The sequence below is a fragment of the Bos grunniens genome, chromosome 26 (genome assembly GCF_055505025.1).
Source record: "Bos grunniens cultivar Pamir isolate PY7600 chromosome 26, Bosgru_T2T1.0, whole genome shotgun sequence".
Lineage (NCBI taxonomy): Eukaryota > Metazoa > Chordata > Mammalia > Artiodactyla > Bovidae > Bos > Bos grunniens.
The window spans coordinates 5,896,545-5,913,151 of NC_141190.1; the positions used below are offsets into that span (position 1 = coordinate 5,896,545).

Genomic DNA, 16,607 nt, shown 5'->3' on the forward strand with positions numbered 1-16,607 from the left:
GTATACCTGTGGCGGATTCATTTTGATATATGGCAAAACCAATACAATATTGTAAAGTTAAAAAAATAATAAAAAAATAAAATGATTTGGGCCAAAAATAAAAAAATAAAAAACAGAGACATTATTTTGCCAACAACAACAAAAAAGAAATTAAAATACAAATACCTAAGACATTTATGGTTTTGTGGTTTTCAGAACATAATTGTTATATGAATATTATAGGATATGTAAAAGATCATTTAAATGTTCCTGAGAATCTTTCACCCCACTCCAGTACTCTTGCCTGGAAAATCCCATGGATGGAGGAGCCTGGTAGGCTGCAGTCCATGGGGTCGCTAAGAGTTGGACAGGACTGAGCGACTTCACTTTCACTTTTCACTTTCCTGCATTGGAGAAGGAAATGGCAACCCACTCCAGTGTTCTGGCCTGGAGAATCCCAGGGATGGAGGAGCCTGGTGGGCTGCCATCTATGGGGTCGCACAGAGTCGGACACGACTGAAGCAACTTAGCAGCAGCAGCAGAGGAATCTTTAAAAAAAAATGCCTGCTAATTACAGCATAAAATATGTGAAAAAATTGTTCAGTCTAATTAAATTAAGTAACAATTATTCCTTAATTCTTCTCCCCAACACAATACTCATAGTTGGAAATACATTATTTAGAGAAACGTTTTACAAGAACTACTAGATAAATTGGGCTTCCCAGGTGGCGCTAGTGGGTAAAGAAGCTGCCTGCCAGTGTAGGACACATAGAGATGAGGGTTCTATCCCTGGGTCAGGAAGATGCCCTGGAGGAGGGCGTGGCAACCCACTCCAGTGTTCTGGCCTGGAGAATCCCACAGGTGAAAGAGCCTGGGTCGCAGAGTCAGACAAGGACTTTGCCGGCACGCACTAGATAAATGAACCACCAATTCTTATCATCCTGAGTGCACTGATTTACTGCCTGCATCGTTTATTTAGTATTCTTTTTCTAGGCAGAAACAAACCTTTTAATTTGTTCATTCTTTCCCATAAAAGTATTTTGGTTTGAGATTTGAGAGTGTCGACATTTAGGGTGGTCTGGTGAAACCTAATTAAATACTATGAAGACTTGGTTTGGTATCTCAGATTAGTTTCCATAACTTTGTGACTTTGTGGTCTGCAGTAAATCAGTATTAAGGTTCTATTTTACAGAATTATTTTGAGAACCACAGAAACAAAATGCAGGAAGCTATTTTTAAATTGTACCATATAATTTAGAATTTATATTTTATCCCACCTGAATAACTTACTCTAAATAATCTCAACATAGTGATATAAATTTCAATAACATGGTTACTTTTGCTAAGTCTATAAGCATAGTAACGGTCATTGTTATAAGTATGTTTGATATGTGCACATAGAACTGTTACTCTACTGCTCTTGTTTTTTATATACACTTTTCTTATTCATAATAAGATTTCTGACTCAGCTTATGTTATAATTAAACAAAATATTAAAAGAGATTACCAAAAATATTTTGTTTACTAAAAGGCCTTTTCTGTTAATATTGATTTTACTGTTTATCTAACAATAAAGATTTTTAGATGGCAAACTGCTTGATATCAATAAAGACTTTCAGCCATATTATGGGGAAGGAGGACGCATTCTGGAGATCCGGACTCCAGAGGCAGTGACCAGCATTAAAAAGCGAGGAGAAAGTCTCGGCTATACCGAAGGGGCGCTCCTGGCTCTGGCCTTCATCATCATCCTCTGCTGTATTCCTGCCATCTTGGTGGTTTTGGTCAGCTACAGACAGTAAGTATTGATACTTGCTGAAATACGGACAGCTCCTCAAGAAGGCATATCAAAAACTTGCCTCTGGTAAAATAGCATTGCAGTTGTAAAATATTCATGGTGCAAACATTCTGGGAGTGTGGTATTTTTCTTGTGCCAAATAACCTTCCTTTAAGGGAAAACTACAAACTTTCAATATATTTTTCACAGATTTCTCAGTGTTCCTGTGCTAAAATATTCTTATCTGCCAGGAATATGAGGTTACCTCCTATGGTTTCATTTATGCTCTTCATCAGGTTAAGAGCTTTGGGAAGAAAAGTAGTGGAATGTCATATACAGATACCACAGTTGCAAAGGAAGGTTAGGCTAGGTCTTTATCCATACTGTCAAACTTATCCCTATGCAGATATTACAGTTTGAAAAAATCATAGCACAGCATATATAATTTCCCATATGATTTCATCTTTCTTGGGTAGCCTTGATAGAGTCTATATTGTAACTTCTAACATTATATTATAGCTGTACAAATCTTACATTTTTCTAGTCCCTATAGACAAATACATTCATTTAAAATATCTATATTTTTCTTGTTTAGGGTCTTTACAGTAGTCAAGTAAATTTTAGCTAATTTAAACATCTATATTTAAAATAGTCTAGCAAGCAATTTTTTAAATTTGATACTAGATATGGGGAACTTTGTGATAGAGGGCTGTGCTTTTTAAGTATATCCCTATTGATGATGGAGAAGGCAATGGCAACCCACTCCAGCACTCTTGCCTGCAAAATCCCATGGACCGAGGAGCCTGGTGGGCTGCAGTCCATGGGGTCGCTAAGAGTCGGGCACAACTGAGCGACTTCACTTTCACTTTTCACTTTCACATTGGAGAAGGAAATGACAACCCACTCCAGTGTTCTTGCCTGGAGAATCCCAGGGACGGGGGAGCCTGGTGGGCTGCCGTCTATGGGGTCATACAGAGTTGGACACGACTGAAGCGACTTAGCAGCAGCAGCAACTGTTGATGATAAGTGCTAAAAAACAACAACAACAACAAACTGTGGAATAGGTTAAGAAGAGAGGTAGCCCTGAGGGTGCCACAAAATGAAAATAATTAACAGACAGGAATCATAAATCATATAAATTACTTGACGTAACAAGTAATGGCAGAATGGCTACTCATCATTTAAAATACCTACAGGGAAAGGACTAAAAAAGTCCTTCCATAATCTTAAACTGTTATCTTTGTTCTCTAACAATGAGGATTTTCTATTAAATTAAATAAAGTAAGGTAATTCCAGCTTGAAAGTTGAAGAGTGTACTGTGCATCAACATACTATAGGAATATTTTCTGTCACAAAAGCAATGAGAAATTGCAAATATAACATTTAGGTTGACATATTGGAGTTCAGTATGTGCTTAAATAAGCTGATATGCCAAATCTAAAGCTTGTACACAAACAATAATGGACACATTTTTAGATTATTAAACTATAAATCCAATATTAATCTTCATGTTAAATATGTCTGTATCACAGTTACTTTTTCATCCAACTGTTTCTGAAAGGAGATTTATTATATCCTGCTAGCTTTAAAATAAGTGAGAAAACTTCTTTTACTTGGCACAGAAGGCAGTGATCAAAACTGAAGCATCCTGGATGTTATGCTAAATAGTCTGAATTTTAACAAAATATTAAAATCCTTAATATTTAAATATTTTAAAGCTAATTTATTGGTTTTTAATTCAGTAATCAGCTTGACAATCTAAGAGTAAATTTTGGTTACTCTTTTTGTAGATTAACAAAAGTAAACGTGTTATAAAGTAAAATTCTATTATTTTAAAATCTAACTTTTGTACCTTCATTTTCTGCTTATAAATAGATTGGAATGAATGATAATTCTTTCATTTTAAGATGTTTCTTTGAAATTTGCTGTGGATGGAAAACTATGAGTCAAATGTGAAAGTGTCACAAATTTAGTATCCAAGCTTGTCACCTTCCAATTCTAGCTTCAGCTTCAAAGTGAGGATGAGTATAACTGGGGCTTGCTGCCTGACTCCATTTCTTTAATAGTCTTCAAGCATAGTAAACCAAAATGCCAGTTATAAAGATCAGAGCATCTTTAATATTCCATTTCTCTATCAGAGGAAAAACTCACATATGCATGTTTTAATCCAGTGTTTCCTATTCTAACTAGTTTCTTTGTTTTCCTGCAATAAATGTTTTAACAGCTTGTAGGACGGTGACAGTAATAATAAAGTGCTTACCATTTTCACTTTCTGAATTGAAAGACTTAATTATCCTACAATGTCATTAAGTCTGTGTTATTATGAGTTTAACCCATAAATTATTCATAATTTAGATTAATTCAGATGTTAAAATATTATGAATGCAGTGTTTCTCATGTAGCTTTCTCTTTTTTTCTTATTCATTTTTTCCTATTCATTTGCTTTCCCAAACAGGTTTAAAGTGTAAGTATAATTACTAATATGTTGCATATGATTTTATGTGATATGAAAAGAAAAAAAACAGATAATGCTAATAAAGTAGTCAGCCTGCCCAGAACCAGGTATTATTTCTCTACTTCATATTTGTATTTTATATCTGAACTAGTTTTTAGTTGCACGTCCTTTGGTTTGTGTCTGTGTGTGTGTGCCTAGTTGCTCAGTCATGTCCGACTCTCTGTGACCCTGTGGACTATAGCCTGCCAAGTTCCTCAGTCCATGGGGGTTCTCCAGGCAAGAATACTGGAGTTGGTTGCCATGCTCTCCTCCAGTGGATCTTCCCAACCCAGGGGTCGAACCCAGGTTTCCCACATTTAGGCAGATTCTTTACTGTCTGAGCCACCAGAGAAGCCCTTGCGGTTTATGTATATAGAATTAAACTAGTATTAGACAAATGGATACAAGAGGAAGAAATGGGAAAAAGTTTGCCCTGATATCCGCCACCCTTTGGGATTTCGGTTTTGAGGCAAGAATTAACATCAGTATCCAGGAAAGTCAAAAAGAGCAGCCTTGCTCTAATGCAAGAATCACAGGCATTCCTTGGAATCCAAAGAAAATAAAAGCTAACCAAATCTCTCCTAAACATGCACCTCTACACAGTACCTGTAGTATCTAAAATGGGTTTAAAATAATTTTTAAACAAAATAACTTTTCTTTAAATAGATGGAAGACCAATAATAAAAGCCGATTGTATATCTTCTATGGGCTCCTAAGCAGAGCTAGTGGTAAAGAACTCACCCGACAATGAAGGAGACATAAGAAACCTGGGCTCATTCCCTGGTCAGGAAAATCCCCTAGAGAAGAGCATGGCAACTCACTCCAGTATTCTTGCCTGGAGAATCCCATGGACAGAGGAACCAGGCAGGCTATTGTCCAGAGGGTCGCAAAGAGTTCGACACAATTGAAATAACTTAGCATGTATATGTATCTTTTACATGCCTTATTATGAAAGACATCCATTAAACAACCACCAATTATAAATCACATGTTATAAATATTTTTCCTTCTCCATTTAATATTACCATTTAACTTAATTTGCAAATTTTTCTACTGAATTTACCATTTTTCAAGGACTAAACATTTTAAAGAACTAAGGAGAAGGGGGTTTAAGTAAATGATACTCTGTAGGAACGCTTTTATAATTTTATTACTTAGTAAGTTCAAATATTTGTGTAAAAAATTTTGAGTTCCTCTGATAACTGGACTTTATTATTGAAAGGTAGCCTATTGATAAATATATGATTTCTAAAATGAGTCTTACAAAACCTCCTTACTTTACCAAAGACGCCAAGCTGAGTGCACCAAGACAGCTCGAATCCAGTCCGCCCTGCCTGCGGCTAAACCAGCAGCGCCAGCCCCGACACCAGTGGCCATGCCCCCGCCACCCCCGCCGCCTCCCGGTGCTCATCTCTATGAAGAACTCGGGGACAGCACGATGTAAGTAGACCTTTCAGGGACTTCTAGAAATAAATGGGTTTTGATGGATGCTGTGTGGTGAGTATTAAATTTCAACTTGATGTGGAAATACTGCTTACAGCCTATTTTGTTTATTACATTTTTTAACATAAAACTGTTAAGATGAAGACCTAAGAAAGTTCAATTGGAGAGTAATAACCAAAAAACTAACAAAAGAACATTAATAATAATAATAATAAAAACTGAGTAACAGGAAAGAAGTTTTCAGTTTGAGGAGACATTTGCAGATGAGTAGCTTGAGCATTATATTTAATTTCTAAATCTTCAGAATCAAGGATTTTCCCCCAAATTAAAAATTATGAAAATATTTTTCTCATAAAAAATGAGGAAAATAAAGCACAGTCATAAAATAGTAATTCCTGGTTTGGTACCAAAAGCCGACTCCTGTTTGGTAATCAAACATCCACTCTATGGTCTAAAATAATAGACTTTTCTAAGATACTATTTTAAGATGGTATAAAATAGAATTAAAATCTGAATGAAAATAATTAATATCACATATATAATAACTTAGGAATATTCTTTTCATTATATTTCTCTCAAATGAGAATGCTGTTATAACAGTATTTCTCCTGGACTATTTGCAATTGCTAATCAATATTAAATCATCATTTTGAAAAATTATTCCTAATAATTTAAATTATTTAAATTATTCCTAAAAGATTTTATGGCTTTATAGTGTCTTTAATGATGCTACCTCAAACCTGATTCCTTTTGAAGATATTTAACTTGACTATATTGGGAGAAGGAAATGGCAACCTACTCCAATATTCTTGCCTGGAGAATCCTGTGGACAGTGGAGCCTGAAGGGCTGCTGTCCATAGGGTCGCACAGAGTTGGATACGACTGAAGCGACTTAGCAGCAGCAGCAGCAGCAACTTGTCCATATTTTTAAAAAAAATTCAAGATATATCAACATGAAATGCAAAACAACCAAGGATATTATAAAATTTTGAATATGACTAAATTAAATCCAGGAAAACTATTATTAACTGAAATTTGGTGGAATTGAGGGACTAAAACAAATTCTACTGTGTTACATTTGTAGCATTTACTAGTAGGAATAAAGCAAGCCTCAAAAATTATGAAATTTATCTTTTAATGGGAAAATTGTATGAAAACCTATGTATCAATATTATTAACTATTATATAGGTTATATTGAAAATAGTTTTTAAAATACTAAAACTGAATGCTAAAGTTGAATTTAACAGAACTTAATGCCTCACATGCTACTTCTGGAGTAATAATATAGGATTAATGTTTTAAATATCTTTTTTTCCTTTTGTATAAGTTGGAATGATGGTTTCTTTTTCAATTATTGGTGAATGTTGGAATTGAGCCAATAAGATTTGATTCTAAACACGTTCAAAACTAAAAAAAGATTTATGTGTAAAGTTGAATGTGCTTTATTTGAAATTAGCAAGGGTTATATACTAATTTCTATTTAACAAAAGCAGGAATACTATAACATCACCGGGAATCAGTCAGTGAGGTGGTGATAATTTTCAAATAGCAATGCTTAGGGACTATTTTTATTTGAAAAATTGTAATAGATAGTAGAGGATTTTGCAATTCCTATTTCTGTTTGTTGAAGTTTTTACGTTTTACATGTTTAATGGTCTTTGACAAATGTTTAAATTATCTATTCAAAAACTTTTTGCAAAAATTCTAGTCATAAACTACTATAAAATAAGCTATCTTCAAATGAATTATAATCAACTATTTTTTAAAAAGACAAAGGGTACCTTGGAAAAAAAAAGTTTCACAAATAATTAACAACTTAGTGTAGACTGAATATTAACTCTGTAGAAGTCATATTCCTTCTAAATGAGACTTATGTCTTCTTTATAAATCAATGTGGACAAATTGTTCACTTCAGACATAGAAGCAATTCTTAGAATCTCATTTTTAAAATTCCGTTTTAGAATTGAAGTCACCCATGTTTAATAGAATCACCCATGTTTAACATTGGAGAAGGAAATGGCAACTCACTCCAGTGTTCTTGCCTGGAGAATCCCAGGGACGGGGGAGCCCTGGTGGGCTGCCATCTATGGGGTCGCACAGAGTCAGACACGACTGAAGTGACTTAGCAGTAGCAGTAGCATGTTTAATAGAGGTGAATTTAACTGTATATAGGAGATATTGGGCTGGGCAAAAAATCCATTTGGATTTTTCCATAGGATGTTATGGAAAAAACCAAATGAACTTGTCAACCAACCCAATAGATAGCTAGATGTAATTTTATGTCATAAGACAACCAAATCAATGTCATATGATTTTATCTAAAGCATTATTAAAATTAGTCATATTAATAAATAAAAATATGACACATACATCTTCTCTTTTGATATGAGTATTAAGTATAAAGCATATTCTTGTTAATATTTTCATAACCATCTCAATTTAACTATAGTTAAAACTTCTTTTTTCTATCACATGTTTTCTCTTTCTCACCTGTGGATACATAGGCATAAGTAAGTAAATAATATCATTCTAATACAAGGGCATTAGAAAAAATAAAGATGCAATAGAATAGACTAAGTGCTGTTTTGCTCTATATACAGTAATCTTCATCTTTTACTGTACATTTACTTTTAAAAAGAAAGTTATATTTTCTATACTGCATTCCTTCTTTATATCTTGAAATTGCATGGGTTTAAATGTATTCCCAGTGATAGTATGTCTGCTTATGAAGAAAAGTTTAAAAATTCTCTTTGTTTTTATTAAAAATATTTATGGATATCCTTCCATCAAAAATGAGGTGGTATCATTGAATAGATAGTTCTTTCCAAGAAAAATAAATCCAAGAATGTATTTACACAGAAACAACTGCTATATGTCAACCAGATTTTTAAAGACTACTTTTTGTGATTTTGAAAAGCAGTTGCTGTTTGTTTAATCCAAGTTGTCTCCACTTTCTGAATTATTCAGGAGATCCTGACCACCTGTGAGAATTCTCTCTTGCAGTTTGCATTTTTGCCAAATGACACAATAATTATATATCATTATATTGTCTCACCTTTCATCCTGATTTTTCAATGTAGCTTTTACATTTTAATTAGAAATTCCTTTGATTTCATCTGTACTATGTGCGTAAATATTAAATGATGATAAAAATGAATTGGTTACTCTGAGCTTGAGAAGCAAAGTCGAATGAAAGACTATTTAAAACCCCAAGTCTCCCTGTCTTTCTGGGAGAAGGGTCCCAGTACTCTCATTGGAGGCACTTATTTGTGCTCTTTGACTTATTCCATTTTATTTATGACTCACAGTCACTATAATTCAGTGACCATGTCTGAGCAAGTCTTTCAGTGATATCAAAACTATCACTATAATAGTATATGTTTTCATTAAAGTGTGGCCTAAAATTTGATCTGTATCATGTTCAAAAGAAATCCAAAAGTCTCCTTTCTTATTTGTAATATTTATAGTGCTTTTTGAATCATTAAGCATAAAATTAAAATGGAAGAAAATAATCTCTATCAAGATTCTTAAATACAATTTTTCAATTGTGATTTAGAACTCTGTGAGAGAAACCGTCCCATCTGTCCAAAGACTAATTCTCTTAATCTGGAGAACAGAACATCTTTCTGTATTCTCTTGCAAGCTTTATCTCATATAGGAGAGTACTTTTAACTCCAGGACAGAATTACTAAGATAAGAGATAATGAGTAGGTACTGAATCAGATACAGCTAAGGTTCCATTCCTTAAAACAGTCAATTCTGATCAGTCTTAACCAAGGCAAAGGATATAAAGCCACTGCCCAACATGTTGTTCTGTAACTTGGAAACTTGTGATTTATACTTGAGAGAACTGTTATGTGTGGTCATGGAAACTTCACTGTATCAAACTAACTAAAAAAAGAAAGAGAGAAAGAAAATCAGTGTGTGGATTGACACATTTTTTTTAAATGAAACTTCTTCATGCTATTCCCAGCTCTCTAGCTTTTCCTGGCCTGACTTTTTGAGAACAGAAACATCAAAGTAATGGCTTGCTTCAGTAGATTAGTGTTATTTGGCCTTTTATATTTTGAAGTAGTAATGAGAACCATAAAAACATCTTTCTCATGAAAGCTATTTCACTACCTGTTTCCTTACATTTCATTATCTTCTTTTCTTTCAAGTCTTTTCCTTCTCTACCATTTCCAACAAAGCAGGGAAAATAGATCAGTCTCAGAAGACAGGAAACATCAGCGCTTTTCTTCCAGCACTGTTGAGGCTCACAAGCAGACTCACGTAGATGGATCTCTTAAGAACAGCTGGCCCAGGTCTGCAAGAGATTTCACACTGATGTCTGGTGAGGATGCCTTAAATGCCCACAGTACCATTTACAAGGAATACACAGATCAAAGATCAACAAATTCAGACTTTTTACTAAGAACAGATTTTGTTAAGTCAGTTTTACCCAAAACACAAGCCAAGAATGAGTTTCTGAGGGGCCCAAGGGAAAAGATTCAGAGGATGTGGAATCGCCCAACCTGCTTACCTAGGAAACCAATGTGGGAACTTCCTGATAGATCAGAAACCATAGCTCTAAAGCAGTGGCAAAGCAACAGGCAAAAAGCTGAAAATGAAAGCACTGGAACCAATCCAAACGAAAGAGGTAACAGTAGTCCCTTGCTTACAGTCGAAGATGCAGATGTAACAGAAAAAGAGGAAACAGGGGAAAGTGAATCACCGACTATAAAAGGAACGGAGCAGTTGCAGTCTCTACCTTCAGACTCTTCGCTTTCCTCTCCTTGGTCTCACTGCTCTCTCTCCACTTTGCCAACTGTTTCAAGGACTGTGGGACTCAAATCAGAACCTAATGTTGTTGTTTCTCCTGCTGACTGTTCCTTGGAACTTTCTCCTTCAATGCCTTGCATTTTAAATTCTGAGTTCCTTAGCAGAGAGACACCTATTTGTTTGATGACGTTTGAAACCAAAACGGACATTTTTGAAAATCTTCCCTGTCCACCAAAAACCTCTCCTCCCCCTCCTCCTTCTTGTCCTCCCCCTCCTCCTCCTCTTCCTTCTCCTCCTCTTAGGCCTCATATCCTTACTCCTTTGGCTGTGTCCAGTCTTCCTCCTTCTAATCCACCTCCTCTTCCTCCACATCTTCTACTTTCTGTTCCCTCTCCTCCTTGCTCTACTTCTCCTCCACCTTTTCTACCTTCACTTCCCCCTCTTCCTCCAGCATCTCCTCCTCGTCCTTCGTTACTGCCTCCTTCAATGTCAGTTCCATCCACCACGTGTGCGTTTACACCAGCTATTGAACGTACTGTCAATGTGACACCAGCCAAGGAAGTGAAATCCTCTATGATACAGTTGTCAACATCAACAACACTGTGTAATGCAAATCCTCAAAGAGAACCAAAAGGCATTCTCAAACATGTAAAAAACTTAGCAGAACTGGAAAAGTCAGTGGCTAACATGTACAGCCAAATAGAAAAAAATAATCCACCAGCACAACTCTCAAAACTTCAAATGAGTTGTCCTTCAGAGACAACAAATACGGAAATGACATCTGAACAAAACCAGGAGAATTTGCACAATATTGTTGAAGGAATTGAAAAACAGTCTCACAGTCATTCTACTACTTCACTGTAATGTTTCTTTTTTAGTTTTAAATGGACAACTCTTTTCTTGACCATAACCTTCTAGTGGAGGCAAATTTGGACATTAAAGAAGATACTATTCTTTTACCCTAAATTCAATGCAATGCTGGTTTTTCCTCATTTTTAATTTAAAAGATTATTAATCTCATCATTACTAACTCATATTATAGAGTTCCCTTAACTTTCTTAACTACGAAGTAGCATTATTTGTCTACATTTATTTAAAAAGTAAGTAATTTCAATCTATTTTTCAGTTGGTATATATGGGCATGAAAGTTAGATATCCAATTTAAACCAATGGCTTGTTTATCATGTTAAGTTTTACATTTACTTTTGATCATAGTTTATATGAGTGTTCCAGGAAGACAGCAGACTGTTACAAATAAGCTAAAAAATGATATCATATGTTCTGCTATTTCCTTGAAGCCTATGTGTTTGGTAAGAAGAAATATACCAAAGTAAAATGTTATGTATCTAAAAATGTAGGAGATGACAGACATTATGGTATTCCAAAATAAATCTCAGGTATAGATGTAGACATTGTTTTCTTATAAGAACATCCTTTACTCTGGCTTGCTTTTATCTTACTAGTATGCTTATACATTTGATAAATCTTTTACTTTTTTCAATTGCTGTCTTATTCTATTTATTTCCCATTGTGTTTTCTCTTCCTTTCTTTATAATGGAAATAAATCTTAAATTGTTGACTTTTGTAAGACATTTCATTGTTCCCACAAATGTTTATGAATTGCTCTTTAGTTTTGCTTGTTCACATTATTATATCATTCCTTAATTATAATTTTATCTGAGTCTCCTTCAAAAATAATCTTTATCTCCGGTTTAATAAATTCTAATCAGTTTCATTAAAAGAAAGTTAGCTAAATACCTACAGAGTTTATCTAGTATGAATTTAGTTACTATTTCATCATTAAAAATTATATTTTTCATTGTCTATCAATAATATAAAACATGATTGTCTACTAAAATTTTTTAAAGTGCATAATTGGTTTTATTCCTAGGTACTTTTTTTAAAATTAGTTTTTATTAGGGTATAGTTGTTTTAGTGTTGTGTTAGTTTCTGCTGTACAACAGTGTGAATCAGCTATAGATATACATATATTCCTCTCCTAGTTACTTTTAATTGCTATGGATGAATCATCCAAATTTAGCCTGTAAACATGAATGAAATATAAAAAATTTAAATAGAAATCAAGAAGAAATATATCTGGTGAACTGTCACCAGTTTTATATATGTCTTTCCTCTTTATTTTAGGCAAAGAAAATAATTTAGACTCTAAAAAATTTCAATAGTTGTTCTTATATCTTAGAGCTCAACTTGTTAAATTCTTAAAGGCATCAACTAAGCTAAGTACCATCTTTCTATCCTAATGAAAGCTATCTTCAACCATCAAGTAATTACTTTGTTTTTTCCATCTCACACACAGAATAAATTTTACTTACTTGAAATCCTCACTTTGAATACAAGCGTAATTGCTTATTATATGCTCCAGTTTTAATATTTTAGGAGATATGTCTGCACAGAGAAAACACAATTCCAAATATAGGCAAAGTCCTCTTGATAATTGCCATTTTAAGTTATTAATTTAGATCTAGAGCCCTACAATGAATGCATCATTTCATAGGTTTTGTTTAACTCATATCATGTGAAATTTCTTCAAGAATTTGATCTAGCACACCAGTTAACGATATCAAATAAAAGACTATAAAGTTATCTATTTTCATTAGATCCTCTGCTTCAGATTCTTTTCATCCAAATCAACAGCAATTTTTTTCCTGGGGTTCTTGAACATGATTTTTTTCTCTCTTTCACTGAAAAACTTCAGTTGGAGTTTTTGTTGGCAGCTGGTCATATGCATGAGAACTTGTGCTATTTGGCGGACTCTGACAAGGTATTCTTGACAACTGCATAAACCTTTAATGTGAGTGTGTGTCTTCATGCTATTTTGTATCAGCCATTGGAAATGGAAAAGAAATTTCTTGATAATGCCTTAGAATTATTTGATAATTAAATCTCCAAATGATTACCAAAGAATATAAGAAGTCCAAATAACAATTTTATGTAGGTATATAGCCTTATTAAATTGTTACTTTGTCCTTTTTCATAACCTTTTTATAATTTTAAATTGTTATTAATATTTCATACTTTGCAAATGAAACATCCATTCCCGTGTTTTATGTTTAATCTAGTCTTTCATTGACACATTATATGTAGAAGTTTCCTTCATCATAAAGTCAATTAAAGCATCTTCTACTTGAGATCTAAAAATATTCTGGTATACACTCAAAATATTATTTCTCACCACAACCCCTAAGCTCACGCAACCTGACAGCAAACCTCCAAAAAAGAATATCGTTTTTTCTTCTGCATTTATTATGATTCAGTTAGTGCAGAAGAAATTATTAGGTACCTTATTAAAAGTTATAACTTGTTAACATACACTTTCCTTATTGTTAAAAATAAACAATAATACATACAAAGAGTATAAAATGAAAAATTAATACATATTAGATATAAACTACATGAAAAGATGCATGAGTGTCATATGAATGGTTTTATAAGGATTAATAAGAAGTCATGTTAATTGAAAATACCAGATAACTATACATATTGATTCTGTTGTTTACTTTTTCTGAGTTATGTTTTGCCTTTGAGATAAGACAAAACAATACAAATAACCAAATAAAAGGCAAGAAAAAGGTTAATGGAAATAGTATAGTTCATCTACTGATATTTTATTTCCTACATTTATGGAATGTAATGCCAATGAAAAGAGGCAATTTAAATATCCTGGAAAATGAAATATAGGTTTTATTGGCTATGACTCGAGTCATTATTAAAACCTAAGTATGAGCTCTCAACTTTATATATCTCTAAAACATACAAATTGAGTAAAAGTTGAAAATGTCTCAACTTTTAAATGCTTTAAGGTTATCATCCCCCTATTTAACCATACAACATAAGCATCCTGCAAGACCTCTAATGGGTGCCTGAAATCTCAAATACTGGACCAAGAGACCACTCATGTTCTGGGAGGGATACAGAAGAATGGAGTGAGACTTCATAATGCTACTCAGAATGCAGTCTAAAACATACCAAATTTTTTTTTAGAATTTTCCATTTAATGTTTTTGGACCATGGTTGACCACGGGTAACTGAAACCACAGATAGATAACCACAGATAAGACAGAACTATTGCAATAAATTGCTGACAGCAATATATGTGTATAAGCATTAAATTATCATTATTACCAACCAGATAACCATTATTAAATCAACAATGCCTTATAATCACTTAAGATGCATTCAAATAAGCAGATTTATCTTGTAAAGTCCTTGGAATATTTTAAATAAATTTTCTACAGATTCTTTTGCTGGACTTTAGAGAGTGTTCATAGTAAATTTTCATTGCAGTTATTTATTAATTTCATATAGCATGGTCAACAGCATTAGTGTAATACTTTAGGTCAAGTGTTTAATGAATAATAAATAAAAATCTTCATAATTAATGACATTGAAAACATTCCATACTTTTTTCCCTCTCAAGTACAGTCAAATGTTTCAACAACTTATAGTCCATTTAACTACATAAATCTCTATGTAATATTGAATGCTTGGCTATTATATTTCTAAAATCTTTTTCATGTCATGTCTAGTAACATAATTGGCATTTAAAGACTAGTCATTATTTTGCATTTATTATTTTTAGAAAATTTGACAAAACAAAAAATCTTACAAACATTTGAAAGAATATGTTCTAGCCATGGAGGTAATATTTTTTGTCCTGTACCAATATTTTTTTCATGTATCAAGCATATCTTTTCCCCAAATGAGTATCACACATATCAAGACTGGTCTAGGACAGACATGATGTAGAATATTTTTAATCTAACTGATCATAACAGAGTCAATACAGATTGTGTATTGTTTAGTTTTCAGATGGCATGAGAGTCTGGAGTGATAATTGTGTTTAATAATGTAGGCATAAAATCTTGATCTTCCTGTTTTGATACTGCCATAAAATATATTTCTCCTGAGACAATTTTTGAGAAAAAATCACCTTCTCAATTTTTCTATGATTTTCTTAAATTACCTTCATCTATAATTCTATTTTATCTGTAAATCCAGGGTGTTTAATACTGATTTCTTCATTTCTGCCTTGCAGGAGAGGTTATACATCAGAGGTAAGGGTTTTATGGTGCTATGTTACATCAAGGTTACTGGAAAAATATTTATGTTACAGGCAGGACTGATTTACACTCTTTCAAGACTAGGGTATTTCTGTTTATTTAAAAAAAACTTATAAGTATGTTTTGCTATTTATTTTCTTATATGTTTGTTGCTTCTTTGTTCTAGGTTTTAAGCCAATAAGTGAACACAGATAAACTGTTTACCTTTTCAAAGATAAATTTCTATTTTCTAGAATTATTATCACTCCATATTGTGACATCCCCCCAAATTCCTTTTTCTAAGGCTATAAATCTAAGCTAGAACACTGTTTCTAATTTAGAAACTTTTTAAAAAATCAGTCCAATATTCACTTTTACAACTTTTGAGGTTTTAGAGTTAAAAACAAGTCAGACTATTGTATGGCTTTTTGTGTTAATTTGACTCTTGGTCTGCAGAGAAGATACTGGGTATTCTGACCAATAGTATTTGGTGAACTACACTGTAAGTGGTACTATCAATGAGTTACTGAAAATTTAGTATGAGTTAGCATATAGCTCTTCAGTAAAGAGAATGAAATACGCATATGCCCTGATTGGCTAATGGTTTAGAATGCATAAGTCCTAGATTATTTAGAAATCAAAATGAATGCATTTAACAAAAAAATGATTTTCAGGGATAATTATAACAGCTTACAGATTGAATCAGAATATCTCTAACTTCAACCTCCTACCCCTTTAAGTGAATACCTTAACTGTACTGTCACACTAACATCTGTACTGTGGAATATCTATCGCTTCTGTCAAACAGTTGTTCTATTGGCCATTTTAAGCAGTTGGCTCACTGGTAGGGTTATTTCCTAGAACTTCTCTTCCTACATTCCCAATGCTTACTTTATGACTTATGTTGTATAACCATTCCCTTCAAGAGTTGAGAAGCCAAAATTTGAATCTGTGTATGTTTTCAACTAGTTATAGTACAGATTATTATGAAACAGATCAGTAGAAAGTGTATTTTAAAAAATGTGGGTAAAGTGAGGAGGCAGTGAGAAGTGGTCTCCAAAAACTAAGGAAGAACAATTTCCTTAATCACAGAAG

At 33.3% G+C, this 16,607-nt stretch overlaps 1 protein-coding gene and 1 pseudogene across 1 annotated transcript in view; both read left to right on the forward strand.

The window, feature by feature from the left end:
- The window catches only part of LOC147343960 (protocadherin-15-like), a 1,781,617-nt gene that overhangs the window by 1,750,399 nt on the left and 14,611 nt on the right, over positions 1 to 16,607 (forward strand). Inside the window, exons 33-34 of the mRNA XM_086377653.1 lie at positions 1,556 to 1,774; positions 5,535 to 5,687. Coding sequence (XP_086233779.1) covers positions 1,556 to 1,774; positions 5,535 to 5,687 — 372 coding nt within the window. The remainder of the gene's footprint in view (positions 1 to 1,555; positions 1,775 to 5,534; positions 5,688 to 16,607) is intronic.
- Positions 9,799 to 11,362, forward strand: LOC147343962 (protocadherin-15 pseudogene; annotated as a pseudogene).